Source organism: Choloepus didactylus, chromosome 17 (genome assembly GCF_015220235.1).
Source record: "Choloepus didactylus isolate mChoDid1 chromosome 17, mChoDid1.pri, whole genome shotgun sequence".
NCBI lineage: Eukaryota > Metazoa > Chordata > Mammalia > Pilosa > Megalonychidae > Choloepus > Choloepus didactylus.
In genome coordinates, this window is record NC_051323.1 from 36,236,722 (window position 1) to 36,249,153 (window position 12,432).

Genomic DNA, 12,432 nt, shown 5'->3' on the forward strand with positions numbered 1-12,432 from the left:
GCCCATCGCATGCGGAGTGTCATGGCGGCTTGTAGGTGCTGCTGCTCGTGTCTCCGGCTCCGGCCGCTGGGCGATGGTCCCCTTTGTCTTCCAGGGCGGGTTCGGGCCCTCACTCAGTTGCAGGTGCGAGCGCTATGGAGTGACGGGGGGTCCCGAGTTGTGGCCTTGGACTTAGGCAGCAGGTAAAGAACGACGTGCATTCCTTGTCCTTTCACTGTCCATCCAGTCAATCTGGCAAGCCAGGTTACCACCCCATCCCCCCCCCCCCCCCCCCCCCCCCCCCCCGGCTTCTTGCTCCAAATCCAAAGTCCACATTTCCCTCTTCAGGTTTGGAGGCTGTCTCTTGAGACCCTCCAACTATCCGCGCCTGTCTCATCCTCATGCCCTATGCTTCTCAGTCCTTGCTCTTGTCCCGTTCCGAGCTTCCCTTCTCCAGCTGAGTCTGTATATCCACGGGACTTTCATTTTCCTTAATTTCGGGGTCCGGACCCCTGGTCTCTGAAGTGGGAAACTTTCCACCTAGAGATAACGAGTTGACAGCAGTTGCTCACGTCACCCAATCTAATAAAAGCCTGGCTAGTATAACTCTGGGTAGAAAGGGGGAACGTCTGTTTATTGAACTCCAGTTCTAAAATACACGCAGTCTTCTAAAGTTTACCATAAAGATATTAACCCATTTTATAATTAAGGCAACAAAGGCTCAAAAATGTTACAAAACTAGTACATGGGAGTGGATGGATTTTGAACTTGCGTTTCTCTAGTCACAAAGCTCATGCTTTTCCCAAGGATCCATTTGCCATATTCATGTCTAAAATCGAAATTTCTTTTTAAATTTCTACTTGCATCGTTTTTATAATAAATAAAACTGTTCATATGTTTTAAGAGTACGTTTTAAAATACTCGACCCTGATTTAGACTGAAAGCCAAAAACTCAGGGTTTGAATCTAGGCCTTCCCCCTTAATGTACTGACTGACCTTAAACAGTTCTTCACCACTTTCTCACTGCGAAAATGAGAAGCCTGGACCAGGTCAAAGGTCTGCAGGTTTTTTCTGTAAAGGTCCAGATGGTAAATTCTTTAGGTTTTATGGGCCATATACTGTCTCTATCACATATTGTTCTTCATTTACATTTTAATAATGTAAAAATCATTCATAACTCGGGCTGTTCAGAAAATTGGCTGAAAACTGTAGTTGCCTTCTGGAAGATGCTCTTTTAGGCTCCATCCAGCTCTGACATACTTCAGTTTTCATTTTTGTGGGGAAGAGGACTCTGAGAGAATATCTCTTCCTTTCTTTAAGGAGTACACTCTCTTCCTGTGAAGAAATGCCCAGAACATTTCATTCAGTAAGCACCTGCTAGGCATCTGGGGACCCAAGGTGCAAGATACAGCCGCCCTCTAAAATTCCCCTAAATAATCTACTTTGAATCTTTCATTTATTAATTAATCTAAGCCTCTTTTGCAAATAATTCTCTTTAAACCTGTGTAATGTGTTAAAATAACTGTTTCATAAATATCATACCTGCTGGGTAAGGCATTTCTTTCATCTTAGTCTTAAATTTGTCATTTGCAACATTTGATTGATACTGTGTATCAGGCACTTTATATTTGTTATTCTATGTATCATGACAACACTGACAGATTTTATGACCTATTTTATATTTGTTATAGAGAGGAAAGAGTCTAACCTTTTTTTAAACCTACAGTGTAGTAGGTGTCTTTAGAATAGTGTATTTAATGCCCACAGTGACCTTTGAGGCAAGTATTTCATTATCATCTCAACAAGCTTTTATTGAGCATCTGTTAGGTAGTCATTGGAGATACAGTATCTGATGAGGGAGTGTGATTAATGCAGATTCAGAGTTGGGAAAATCACTGTAAGAGAGGTATGCACAGGGCACTATGAGAGCACAGAGGAGTATTTATCCTCCCCTAAGGCTTGCTGTTAGAGGTGAGTCTTTAAGGATGAGGAGGAATTAGCAAGGAGAAACTAGTAGAGAGACTGGCATATGCAATTGCCAGAGGTGAGAGAGTACATAGTGCCTTGGACTAGCTACAGATAATTCACAGATAAGATTTTAACAGCATAGGCAGAAGCCAAATCATAAAAGGTGTTTTTCATTTTTCTTTTGTTTTGTTTTTGTTATTGTTGTTTGTTTGTGTGTGTGTGGGTTGTTTTTTTTTTTTTTGAGATTTGTAAACTTTTATGAATATTTCTTGGTAGAGATTGGATGAATGTGGTTCCATTCCATATCATACCTCAAATGTTTCTAAAAATGTTCTTCAGGCATCTTTAGAATTCCTCCAGCAACAGGACTCTCCCTGCTCATTTTATCATCCTTTGTTTTATTTTTGTCAAAAGTATTTTCTGATTAGGTCTTCACTCATATGGTTCAACAATAAGATGGTTCAAAAATCTTCCTCCCATTCAGTCCCATAGCCAACCAATTCCATCCTCAGAAGCCACCAATGTGTTATCAACTTCTTGAATACGTGGAATTATTTTATATACACAATATTGGTATGTAAATTAGCAAGAGGTAAAATCAACCACAAAATAAAAAAGTAATGAGAGGTTTGCACCAAGCCAGAACTAAAAGCATATAGGCAGGAAAAAAGGTCAGATGGGTCAGTTAAACAACAGCTGAGATCATGAGATACATTGCAAAGAACTACCTTGTTCTTTGCATGATTTAGATCATGCAAGCATAATATAGATTGGACACACCTGGGAGCAGGGAACAGTTCACATTAGGGCAACCACCAAGGACTGATCATAGAACTATCTATGACAGAACAAAGAGGGTGTGCCAGTTTGAATGTATTATGTCCCCCAGAAAAAGCCATATTCTTTGATGCAATCTTGTGGGGCAAGCATAATAGTGGGGATTAAGCTGGACCGTTTGGATTAGGTTGTTTGCATGGAGATATGCCCCACCCAGCTGTGGGAGGTGACTCTGGTGGGATACTCCCATGGAGGTGTGGCCCCACCCATTCGGGGTGGGCCTTGATCAGTGGAGCCAGATAAATGAGCTGGCTCAAGGAGAGGAAACGGAGTGCAGCTGTGAGTGACATTTTGAAGAAGAGCAAGCTTGCTAGAGAGGAATGTCCTGGGAGAAAGCCATTTTGAAACCAGAACTTTGGAGGAGATGCCAGCCATGTGCCTTCCCAGTTAACAGAGGTTTTCCGGACGCCATTTGCCATCCTCCAGTGAAGGTACCTGATTACTGATGTGTCGTTACCTTGGACACTTTATGGCCTTAAGACTGTAACTGTATAGCCAAATAAACCCCCTTTTTATAAAAGCTAGTCCATCTCTGGTGTTCTGCATTCTGCAGCATTAGCAAACTAAAACAGAGGGTAAGAGGGATTGGTGTTTGGATAAATATATAAATCCAATCGTGCATATTTGAGAACATCTTGGGTACTGCAGAGCTATTTGTTTTCTCACTGGTTTGATCAGTCATCAATGTAAGTATCTTAGCTTTAGAAGCTTATCCATGCTTCTCTAGCTCCACTTCTCTGCCTGTTGGAACCATTGGGAAGGTTGTTCTTAGCCAGTGAGAGGGTAGTCCACTCCTTGAGCAGTGCTTGTGAGTACCTGTGTGTTGTCCTCTTCTCTGTACACTGCTAGTCCTTACACCTAGGCGGGACCATATGCCTAGGCTTCACCAAAGGAACCTGAGAGAGTGATACATCACATTGAAGTGGTTCCTTGGAAGGACTTTATTCCAATGAAGCCTGCCATTGCTTGGAGAGAACCCATGACTTAACCTCTATACTGCCTTGGATGTTTCTACAAATCATATCCACCATTAAAAAATATTTACCTTCACTGAGGTTATTCAGTAGAATATGCCACTATGGGTAATTCAAAAATGCTGAGCAATAGCCCCATTAGTGGAGTAGAACTGTAGCTTTCAGAGCTCTTCTTCCCTGTTTATCAGGTCCACTGAGCTCTGTTAGAGGTACTCCCCTCCCCGTCACAGGGTTAACTCAGATACTCAGAATTCACATTAGTAGATAGAATGCTATTCCAGTTTGCTAACCTACCATTATGCAAAATACCTGGATTGGCTTTTATAAAAGGGGTTTATTTGGTTACTAATTTGCAGTCTGAAGACCATGAAAATGTCCAGATTAAGGCATCAACAAGAGTATACCTTCAGCAAAGGAAGGCCAATGGCTCCTGGAAAACCTCTGTTAGCTGGGAAGGCACGTGGCTGACATCTGCTGATCCCAGGTTGTGTTCCAGCTCTTCTGTCAGCTCCTGTGCATTCTTCAGAAGGTTGCTCTTGGGGTCTTTTGTCCTCTCGTAGCTTCTCTGGAGCAGTGTCAGCAAAAGTCAGTTTTCAATGGCTGTCTCCAAAATGTCTCTCTTGGCTGTAGCCTCTCTGAAGTCCTTCTGTTTCTGAGCTTTTATAGGGCTCCAGTAAGTAAATCAAGACCCAAGCTGAATGGGGGCGGGGCCACACCTTATGGAAACAATCCCATCAACAGGTCACACCCTAATCAAAGGTGTTAGTAGTCACATCTCCCTGGAAACAATCAAAAGGTTCCAACCTAATCAACACTAATACGTCTGTCCCCACAAGACTGTATTAAAGAACATGGCGTTTTGGGGGACGTAATACATCCAAACCGGCACAAATGCTAATTCCTGATAGGTCTTGAGAAGTTCTAATAGCGTGTTCTTACCCAAGATTAAACTAAACTTCAAGACCCCCAAATTTACGTTTTCTCACATAAAATCTTTATACTGATTTCAGCTATAGGATGGTGGGGTCTGTATGATGATACACAATGTGGTTAGTTCTGAGAATATAATTCTCTCTGTCTACTCCACATAAAATACTTCAGTTTCAGCCTCTTCTCTGCACCACATACTTCCCATGAGTCAAGTGAGACCCATTTTATTGTAGACTATCAATATAACGTCTGTGTTAAATAATTTTTAAAAATCGTAATATTTCAGTGTCAGAGCTAACAGTACAAAAGCATTGTATTCATTAATGTATACATGTAAATTAAATGTGTGTGCTTTGTTCTGACTTTCAATTTTAAGGAAATGTATCAAGCTGTGAATAGATAAATATGCTTTTCATGAATTCAGGCTTTTGGCAAAAGAATTTAATATTAAGGATTTTTCTCTTTGGCATGTGAAGGACTAAGTAATCCTCCTGGGGGACAGGGCATTGGTTATGTGTGTATGTGTATGCACACGCATTTGGCTTGTACTTTCAGCACCAGACTACAATAGATTTCTTTGAAGAGACTATTGGTAGAAACATGGATGCTAAAAGTACTTCTGCTGAGGCCTTAGAAGGAAGAATTTCTATCTACTTCAGCCAGCCAGCTTCTCTTGGGAATTCATTGAAAATCTTCATCAGAGTGTCCATCCCTACAGTCTCTTGAGCTAATTCCTATAATAAATCTTACCTTTACATATATATCCTGTTGGGTTCTGTTTCACTGGAGAACCCTAACTAAACAATGGTATACTGAGAAAGAGGTACTTGACAGAGTAACTGATGCTGCTTGTCTTCCTTAAATGCCATTAGTTAACAGATTAAGCACCTACAGTTGAAATTGAGTTTGGGGATGTGGCTAATAAATTTTGGGCAGTATGAAAACATAGCCTGAGTTAAGGATCTTTGAAGCTTGGCTTTGCCCAGCTTATGTATTAGTCTCTGGTGTCCATTTTGAGCTCACTCTGAGTTATATTGAATTTCTGTTGCTGTGCCTAGATAGATCAAATGTTAAGTGAAAATCTTCAAAATCCAGCCCTAGGAAAGCTCCCTGTTCTTAAAAGCTCTTCTTAAGGACCTATTCCAAGAGGAAAAGAAATGAGAAATATGCCTGCGCTGGGGGCAGACAGGAAGTGAACAGATGTGTTCAGTACCTGCTTTCTGCCAGGTACTTTCTAGAAGCTGGAGACATAAGACAGACAGCCAGATGGAGTCTGTAGCCTCAAGAATCTTTGAAAGTCTCTTCATTTCTTTTCAAATAACCAACCAATCAAGGCCTGTCTGTGTTATAACCTGACCAACTCCAAAATTGTTGATCTTACTAATTCTTCTGTCTCAAAATCTCAGGGTCCTTAATTAAACTGCTGCTAATGCTGAAGGCAGTGTAAAGCTGTAAGGAGAATCCGGGCTTTGGAGTAAGACAAACTTCACTTTAACTTGTGACTCCAACTCTTTCTAACTGTTCATTCTCAGACTTCGCTTTCATCATCTGGATAAATGGTGATGATGATGCTTGCTACAGAGGATGTGAGAAAGAGATGATCAAGTTTGTGAAAGCACCTAATGTGGTACCAGGTGCAGAGTCAATTTTTTAACTGTTGAATTTCCTGCACACATCTGTAACTCTTAATTTCTCTGATTCGCACTATGGGTAGGAACTACTTTTGTACACCTTTTTGTCCCCCAAGTTTGTCCCGTTGGGAAAGCAGGTCTTGCACCCTCAAAATACTTTCATTCAAAAGTAATATTATACCCTTATTTTCTGTATTCTTCCTTAAGCTGCTCTTAAATTCTCCTTGTAATTTTCGTAATGATTGTGAACTCTCTCCTGTTTTTTTTCTGGGTGGAGGCCTGTGGGGCTTGGTAGCGTCTAGTTCTTCTATGAGAATCTTTGGTTATTTTATGCTATGCTGGTAATTGTATTAATGACCTAAGTCTTTGGTGTTGAACTTTTTATTTTTAAACAGAAAATTAGAAATATCCTCTGGAAAACTGGCCAGATTTGCAGATGGCTCTGCTGTAGTCCAGGTAAAAAGTCCATGTTTTAAAAATTATTTTCTTAATATGGTTAAAAAGAATGGTACCTCAGATATAACTTCTTAGAGTTGTGGTTCTGGAAATTAATCCATATACTACTAAGATCATTTCTACCAGAACCATTCCAGACAGCCAGGGAGTCACAAGCCTGGATATATTAAATGACCTTTAAGATCCCTTCCAAACTTGGGATTCTCTTTTATTCTGTTAATCAATTCTGTTATTTTTTTTCTAGAGAAAGTGATTTTACTATTTTCTTCAGTAGTAGCACTTGGGGAATTTTTCTTTATATATAGCCTAAATTTCTCATAAGAAATAGGAAATATGACTCATAATTCATTGTCTGTGGTTAAGTCGTCAGTGAGCCTTTTCTCCTTTTGGTTGTAATGCTTTTGAGAAGGTCATTGACTAATTATAATACTGATTGTGATATGCAGAAGGGATCAAGATTGGGCCACTTGTGAATGATTATTTTCGTTTTCATTGTATCATGGAATTACAGTTCTCTTTCCTTGAGTTTGATTGGAGTGAGAGTTCATTCAATTGCTACGCATGTTAATATCTGATTTTAAAAGAAGTTACCAGTGTTGCTGTTGTTTTTTGTTTAAGTCAGGTGACACTGCAGTGATGGTCACAGCAGTCAGTAAAACAAAACCTTCACCCTCCCAGTTCATGCCTTTGGTGGTAAGTTTGTTGATTTTCCTGAATTGTAATATAGCCTAAATGTAGAATTTGGAATACTTTTGTCCAGTGTTCTTTGATGTTTGATACTTGTCATTAAAAAAAATGTAAATGATTGCTTCAAAACCAATTCACATATTAGAAGCAAGTATTACAAGCAAGTTAACAAGAACAATGGAAGTGTGTGAGCACTCTGATGTTGAATAAGCAGTGAATTAACACATTGCTTTTGTAGGTTTTCTTCAGTTTGTCAGCAAATACATGTTAAGTAGAGTAAATTCATTAGGATTTTATGGCTTCTTTCTATTAGGAAAAGGGGAATGCAGTTATATCTAGCAGTTATGATATGAAAAAGACTGTATTTGACTTGACTAGAATTCTCTACCATGGGAAGTAATGAGGCTAGGTAGTCATCTGACTGTTAAGTGGGAGGCTAGACATCTAGCCATGAGTTCTGGGGTTTTTTGTTGTCCATGATTCAGTCTTACAGGTGTGTACACTTTTTTTTTTTTTTAATCAATTTACTGAAACATTTCTATCAGTTCTTCCTTCTCCCAAGAGACATAAAAGGCTAAAAGTAAATGAAATGTTCTCTACTTTTAGTTTGGAAATATTAGCAACCTCTGGAAAATTAATATTTGTATTGTAGTTCTTGGGATATAGTTTGTTACTACAAAAAGGAACCAGATGAACTTTACTTTTTTCATTCCTACTTCAGGTTGACTATAGACAGAAAGCTGCTGCTGCTGGTAGAATTCCTACAAACTACCTTAGAAGAGAGATTGGATCGTCTGATAAAGAAATTCTTACAAGTCGAATAATAGGTAAGGTATGAACATAGAGACCTTAGAAATCTCTATATCTGATATACCTGCATTAGCATCACTTCTCTTCCATCTGTGTTCTGCAATATCTCTTAAATTTTCCTTCATTGTATTAATACCACCTGAGATTATTTACCTTCTATAGGGCTCCATGAGAGTAAGAATTTTTGCTTGTTTACTATTGAATCCCCTGTATCTAGCACAGAATAGATATCAATATTTATTTCTTGACTTAATGAATGAATCTTTTTTGAACATTTAAGTTCTGTGGTCCTGTATTCTGTTGAATGTATTCCTAATATTTTTTATGTTCATATTCAACATCATAATTCCTAAATTAAAAGTGTTATATTCATCAACTGCCATCAATTACTGAATATGTCTCTAATTCTTCTTATCTCTGACATCCCTAAATATTGTGTGATTGTTTGTAATTTGTAGTTCTTTTGTCTAAATTTGTGAGTTGAATTTCTTTGGGTAAAAATTTATCTTGGAATTTGGTGATTGTAACCAGTTTGTCCTAGTTTGTGTATATTTACATGTATTCATCAGATGCAAATACCAGGTCTGCTATTTGTCTTAAGTTTCACCTGCTTATATATGTAACTGATGCACATGGAACCAGAATGAATAGTTTTTCCTCAATTTTTGGACCGGTGTGCTCCTGCCCTGCTAGTTTGCTGTTACGGCATGGTGTATATTAATTGATTCATTGACATTTATTTATGTCTTTCTCAGTAAATCGCTCCAAGGGTATTTTTTTTTCCAACATACTGAACAGCTACTTATTTTATTTTTTAAGTGGGTATTTAATGGAGGAAAAGTTCTGAAATGTAAAGCAACCCTTCACAGTATTATTTATTTATTTATTTATTTATTTATTTATTTATTATTTTTTTAATTTTTTTGGTAGATCGAGCAATTAGACCTCTCTTCCCAGCTGGCTACTTTTATGATACACAGGTAAGTTCTTCTTTAGATTTAGTCATTTCCAGAGCATTCAAAAATTACTTATTGAATATATACTATTTCCTAGGCTAAATAGCACAAAGAATACAATATAAGAATTCTTGATGATTCCATTTCATTTAAAACTAAACTTTTTAAAAAGAAAGATAATTTTTAAACACTGACATTTATTCAGTGTCAATTTAAGCTGACACCTGAATTGACTAGAAGTTAGCCAACAAAAGACTGAAGAGGAAGCATTCCAAACAGATGGAATGCCATGTGTGAAGAAAAGAACTGGTAAGTTTGAAAGGTCATTGTGATTGTAGATCATGCTGGTAACAGAGACTAGGAAAATTGAGCCAACTAATCTTTATTATCTCTCTTTATTACTGGATCCTCTAAACCTCTATTTTATTTTAATTTAATTTTGTATTTAATTTTGATATCTTCAAAATATTTTCTTTCAGCATACTGCCATTTTATTTGTTTGATACAAGTGAATATGTCCTTGCTTCATTTTCCCGCCTATTGATACTTTTGCAAGGATGTCACAGCCTCAAGGAAGTTATTTTCATAAGTACATAGCATAGACACGTTATTGCAGTATAAAGCTGTTTTGTTTCATCTATGCTTTGTATATAATATTTCATGTAATCCTCACAGGACTCTTTTAAGAAAGATACTATTATTATTCTCTTTCAAATATGAGGAAACTGAGGCCTAATATAACTAATTTGCCCAGGATCAAGCATTTACTTAAGTGAGCCAACATTAAGGAGTTTACAACAAAGCCCATGCTTTTACCCATATAGTGCTTGGATATTTTAGACCAATATGTTAACCTAAATCAATGTATATGAAATTTTTTTAACTGCTTTAATTTTTTCCCCACGTACCAGGTCCTTTGTAATCTGTTAGCAGTAGATGGTATTAATGAACCTGATGTCCTAGCAATTAATGGCGGTAAGTATAAAAATAGAGATTAAAATTCATGTTGTTGATTGAAAAACCAATGAAATATTTTTATTTCAGCTCTCATTGTTCTCTCTCTTTTTTTTTTTTAAGCTTCTGTAGCCCTCTCATTATCAGATATTCCTTGGAATGGACCTGTTGGTAAGTTACAATTTGAAAATAAGACAGGTTATTTGTGTTTTTTCAGTAAATACTAGTGAGCATATAACAGAGTGGTATTGGGTCAAATTTATTATCTCCTAGGGAATTAAACTAGATGGCATTTTAAGGCTCCTTTTTCTCTTTCAGACATTTTCATCCTTGCCTTGAGTTTTGTTTCTGATAACAATATTTAGAGTGTTACAGATTTTATATCCCTAGATACTTAACTTACTAGCTGCCTCTTTCTGTTAGAAAACTTTTTTTTAGACTGGGAAATTGTCCGAGTATACTCTTTCGTGATAAAACACGCAGTGTAAAAACGATTCATTTAGTAAACAATTATTGAATGTCCTAAATGCTAGATACTGAACTAAGCACTGAAAGAACAAAGGTAGAATAAGTACTAGTGCTTTCAACCTAAGTATAAACAGTTTTATAAGGATGTAGACAAAATGTTAGAGGAGGATGGGTATAGTTTTGCAGGTTCAAGTTGTCAAGGAGTGCTCAGGGTGGTTGATATTTAAGCTGAACTTTAGTAGGATCAAATGGTAAACATTTGCCTTGGTGGAAGTATATTCTATGCCAGGAAAAGAGTGTGAGCTTAATCACAGAGATGTGGAAGAAATGGTGTGTTTGAGCAACTCAGCGTGGTCCAGTGAGAAGAAAAGGTAGGGTGAGTTAGTATGCTCTGTGGGCCTTAAGTATGTGGCAAAAGTGTAGATTTTATTCTGTGGTCACAATTGAAGATGGGGGATTGAAGCCATCACTGTAATAATGAATTGAAAACTTGAGAGATTTTATTCAACAATTTCCAATATTTTAATATATTTTAGGAGCTGTACGAATAGGAATGATTGATGGAGAATGTGTTGTTAACCCAACACGAAAAGAAATGTCTTCTAGTACTTTAAATTTAGTGGTTGCTGGGGCACCTAAAAGTCAGATTGGTAGGTAGTTTACTATTTTTTTTACTATTATTTTTTCTGGATTCTACTTAAAATTTCTGACTTTTAAAAAATGCATTAAATTCATATGTGTGTGTGTTTTGTTAGTGGTCATAAAGACTTTTGTTTTATCTCTGTCATATCTTGGCAGTACTCTTGCTTCTTATTAAGTAATATCTAAAATATTACATAACTTTAATTGGGTAAATCTTTATTTACCAAGATAATCCTAGTAATTTTTAGTCTAATAATTTAATCTAAAAGTAGAAGATATAAATCTGATAATAAATTGTTTTATTAGTTTAAATATATTGTTAGCTAATTTCATCATTCTAAGCCTGCATATAGTCTGGTGAGAAAGAGATGATTTATTTCTGGTAGGTGGAAAATTAGTAATAAACTAGAAGAAATGCAGTGATCATGGGTCACCTTCATTCCCTGAAACAAAAATGTCATAATTATATAAATGAAAATCAGGACCTGGTTCTGTGAAAGGGTAATGGACTTTGACAGTCAGAACAGCCTGAGTTCGAAATCCAACTCTGGCACTATTAACCGTGAGACTTTGGACAAATTGCTTAAATCTCTTGTCTCTTGTCTGTTTTCTTGTCTCTATGTGACATTTGATGCCTAAGACTTTTGACATGGAATTGTCTGTGTAGGGACATTTTGATGAAACCTAAAGCAAACTGTTAAACTTGTAGCACTTTTTGCACAAGTAATACATGTAACAACTCATTTCCAGCTTGTTCTTTTGGAAAGATGGTCATAATGGTGTTGGAATTAGGTACTATGTGATAGAACACATACAATAGAAGTCTCACATTATCCACATGTATCATTTAGGGATTGTTTTGTCAAAACAAATAACAATGGCTTAATCAGGATGGCAGTTTCTTTTTTCTCTTAGGTAAAAGAAATTCAGAGGTAAAAGCAATCCAGGACAGTTAAGCACTCCATGATGTCTTAAGAAATCTGAATTTCTTCCAGCTTCCCGAAGGTGTGGCCCTCACACTCAATGCTTTTGAGCTGGCTACCAGAGCTCTGGCCAACACATCTACCCTCCCTTTTGTGGAGCTTTCCCCAGATATTTTCACACAGCAATTCCCACTTATATCTCATTGACCAGAGATAT

General features: G+C 37.3%; 1 protein-coding gene across 3 annotated transcripts in view; it reads left to right on the plus strand.

The window, feature by feature from the left end:
• The first annotated feature begins 8 nt into the window (after positions 1 to 8).
• The window catches only part of PNPT1 (polyribonucleotide nucleotidyltransferase 1), a 53,500-nt gene continuing 41,076 nt past the window's right edge, over positions 9 to 12,432 (plus strand). Inside the window, exons 1-8 of one of the 3 annotated variants that reach the window (XM_037807012.1) lie at positions 9 to 182; positions 6,715 to 6,775; positions 7,394 to 7,468; positions 8,184 to 8,289; positions 9,203 to 9,252; positions 10,140 to 10,203; positions 10,306 to 10,353; positions 11,187 to 11,300. In XM_037807012.1, coding sequence (XP_037662940.1) covers positions 10 to 182; positions 6,715 to 6,775; positions 7,394 to 7,468; positions 8,184 to 8,289; positions 9,203 to 9,252; positions 10,140 to 10,203; positions 10,306 to 10,353; positions 11,187 to 11,300 — 691 coding nt within the window. In that variant the 5' untranslated portion in view covers position 9. The remainder of the gene's footprint in view (positions 183 to 6,714; positions 6,776 to 7,393; positions 7,469 to 8,183; positions 8,290 to 9,202; positions 9,253 to 10,139; positions 10,204 to 10,305; positions 10,354 to 11,186; positions 11,301 to 12,432) is intronic. The other 2 variants (XM_037807013.1, XM_037807014.1) reach the window with 2 other exon arrangements.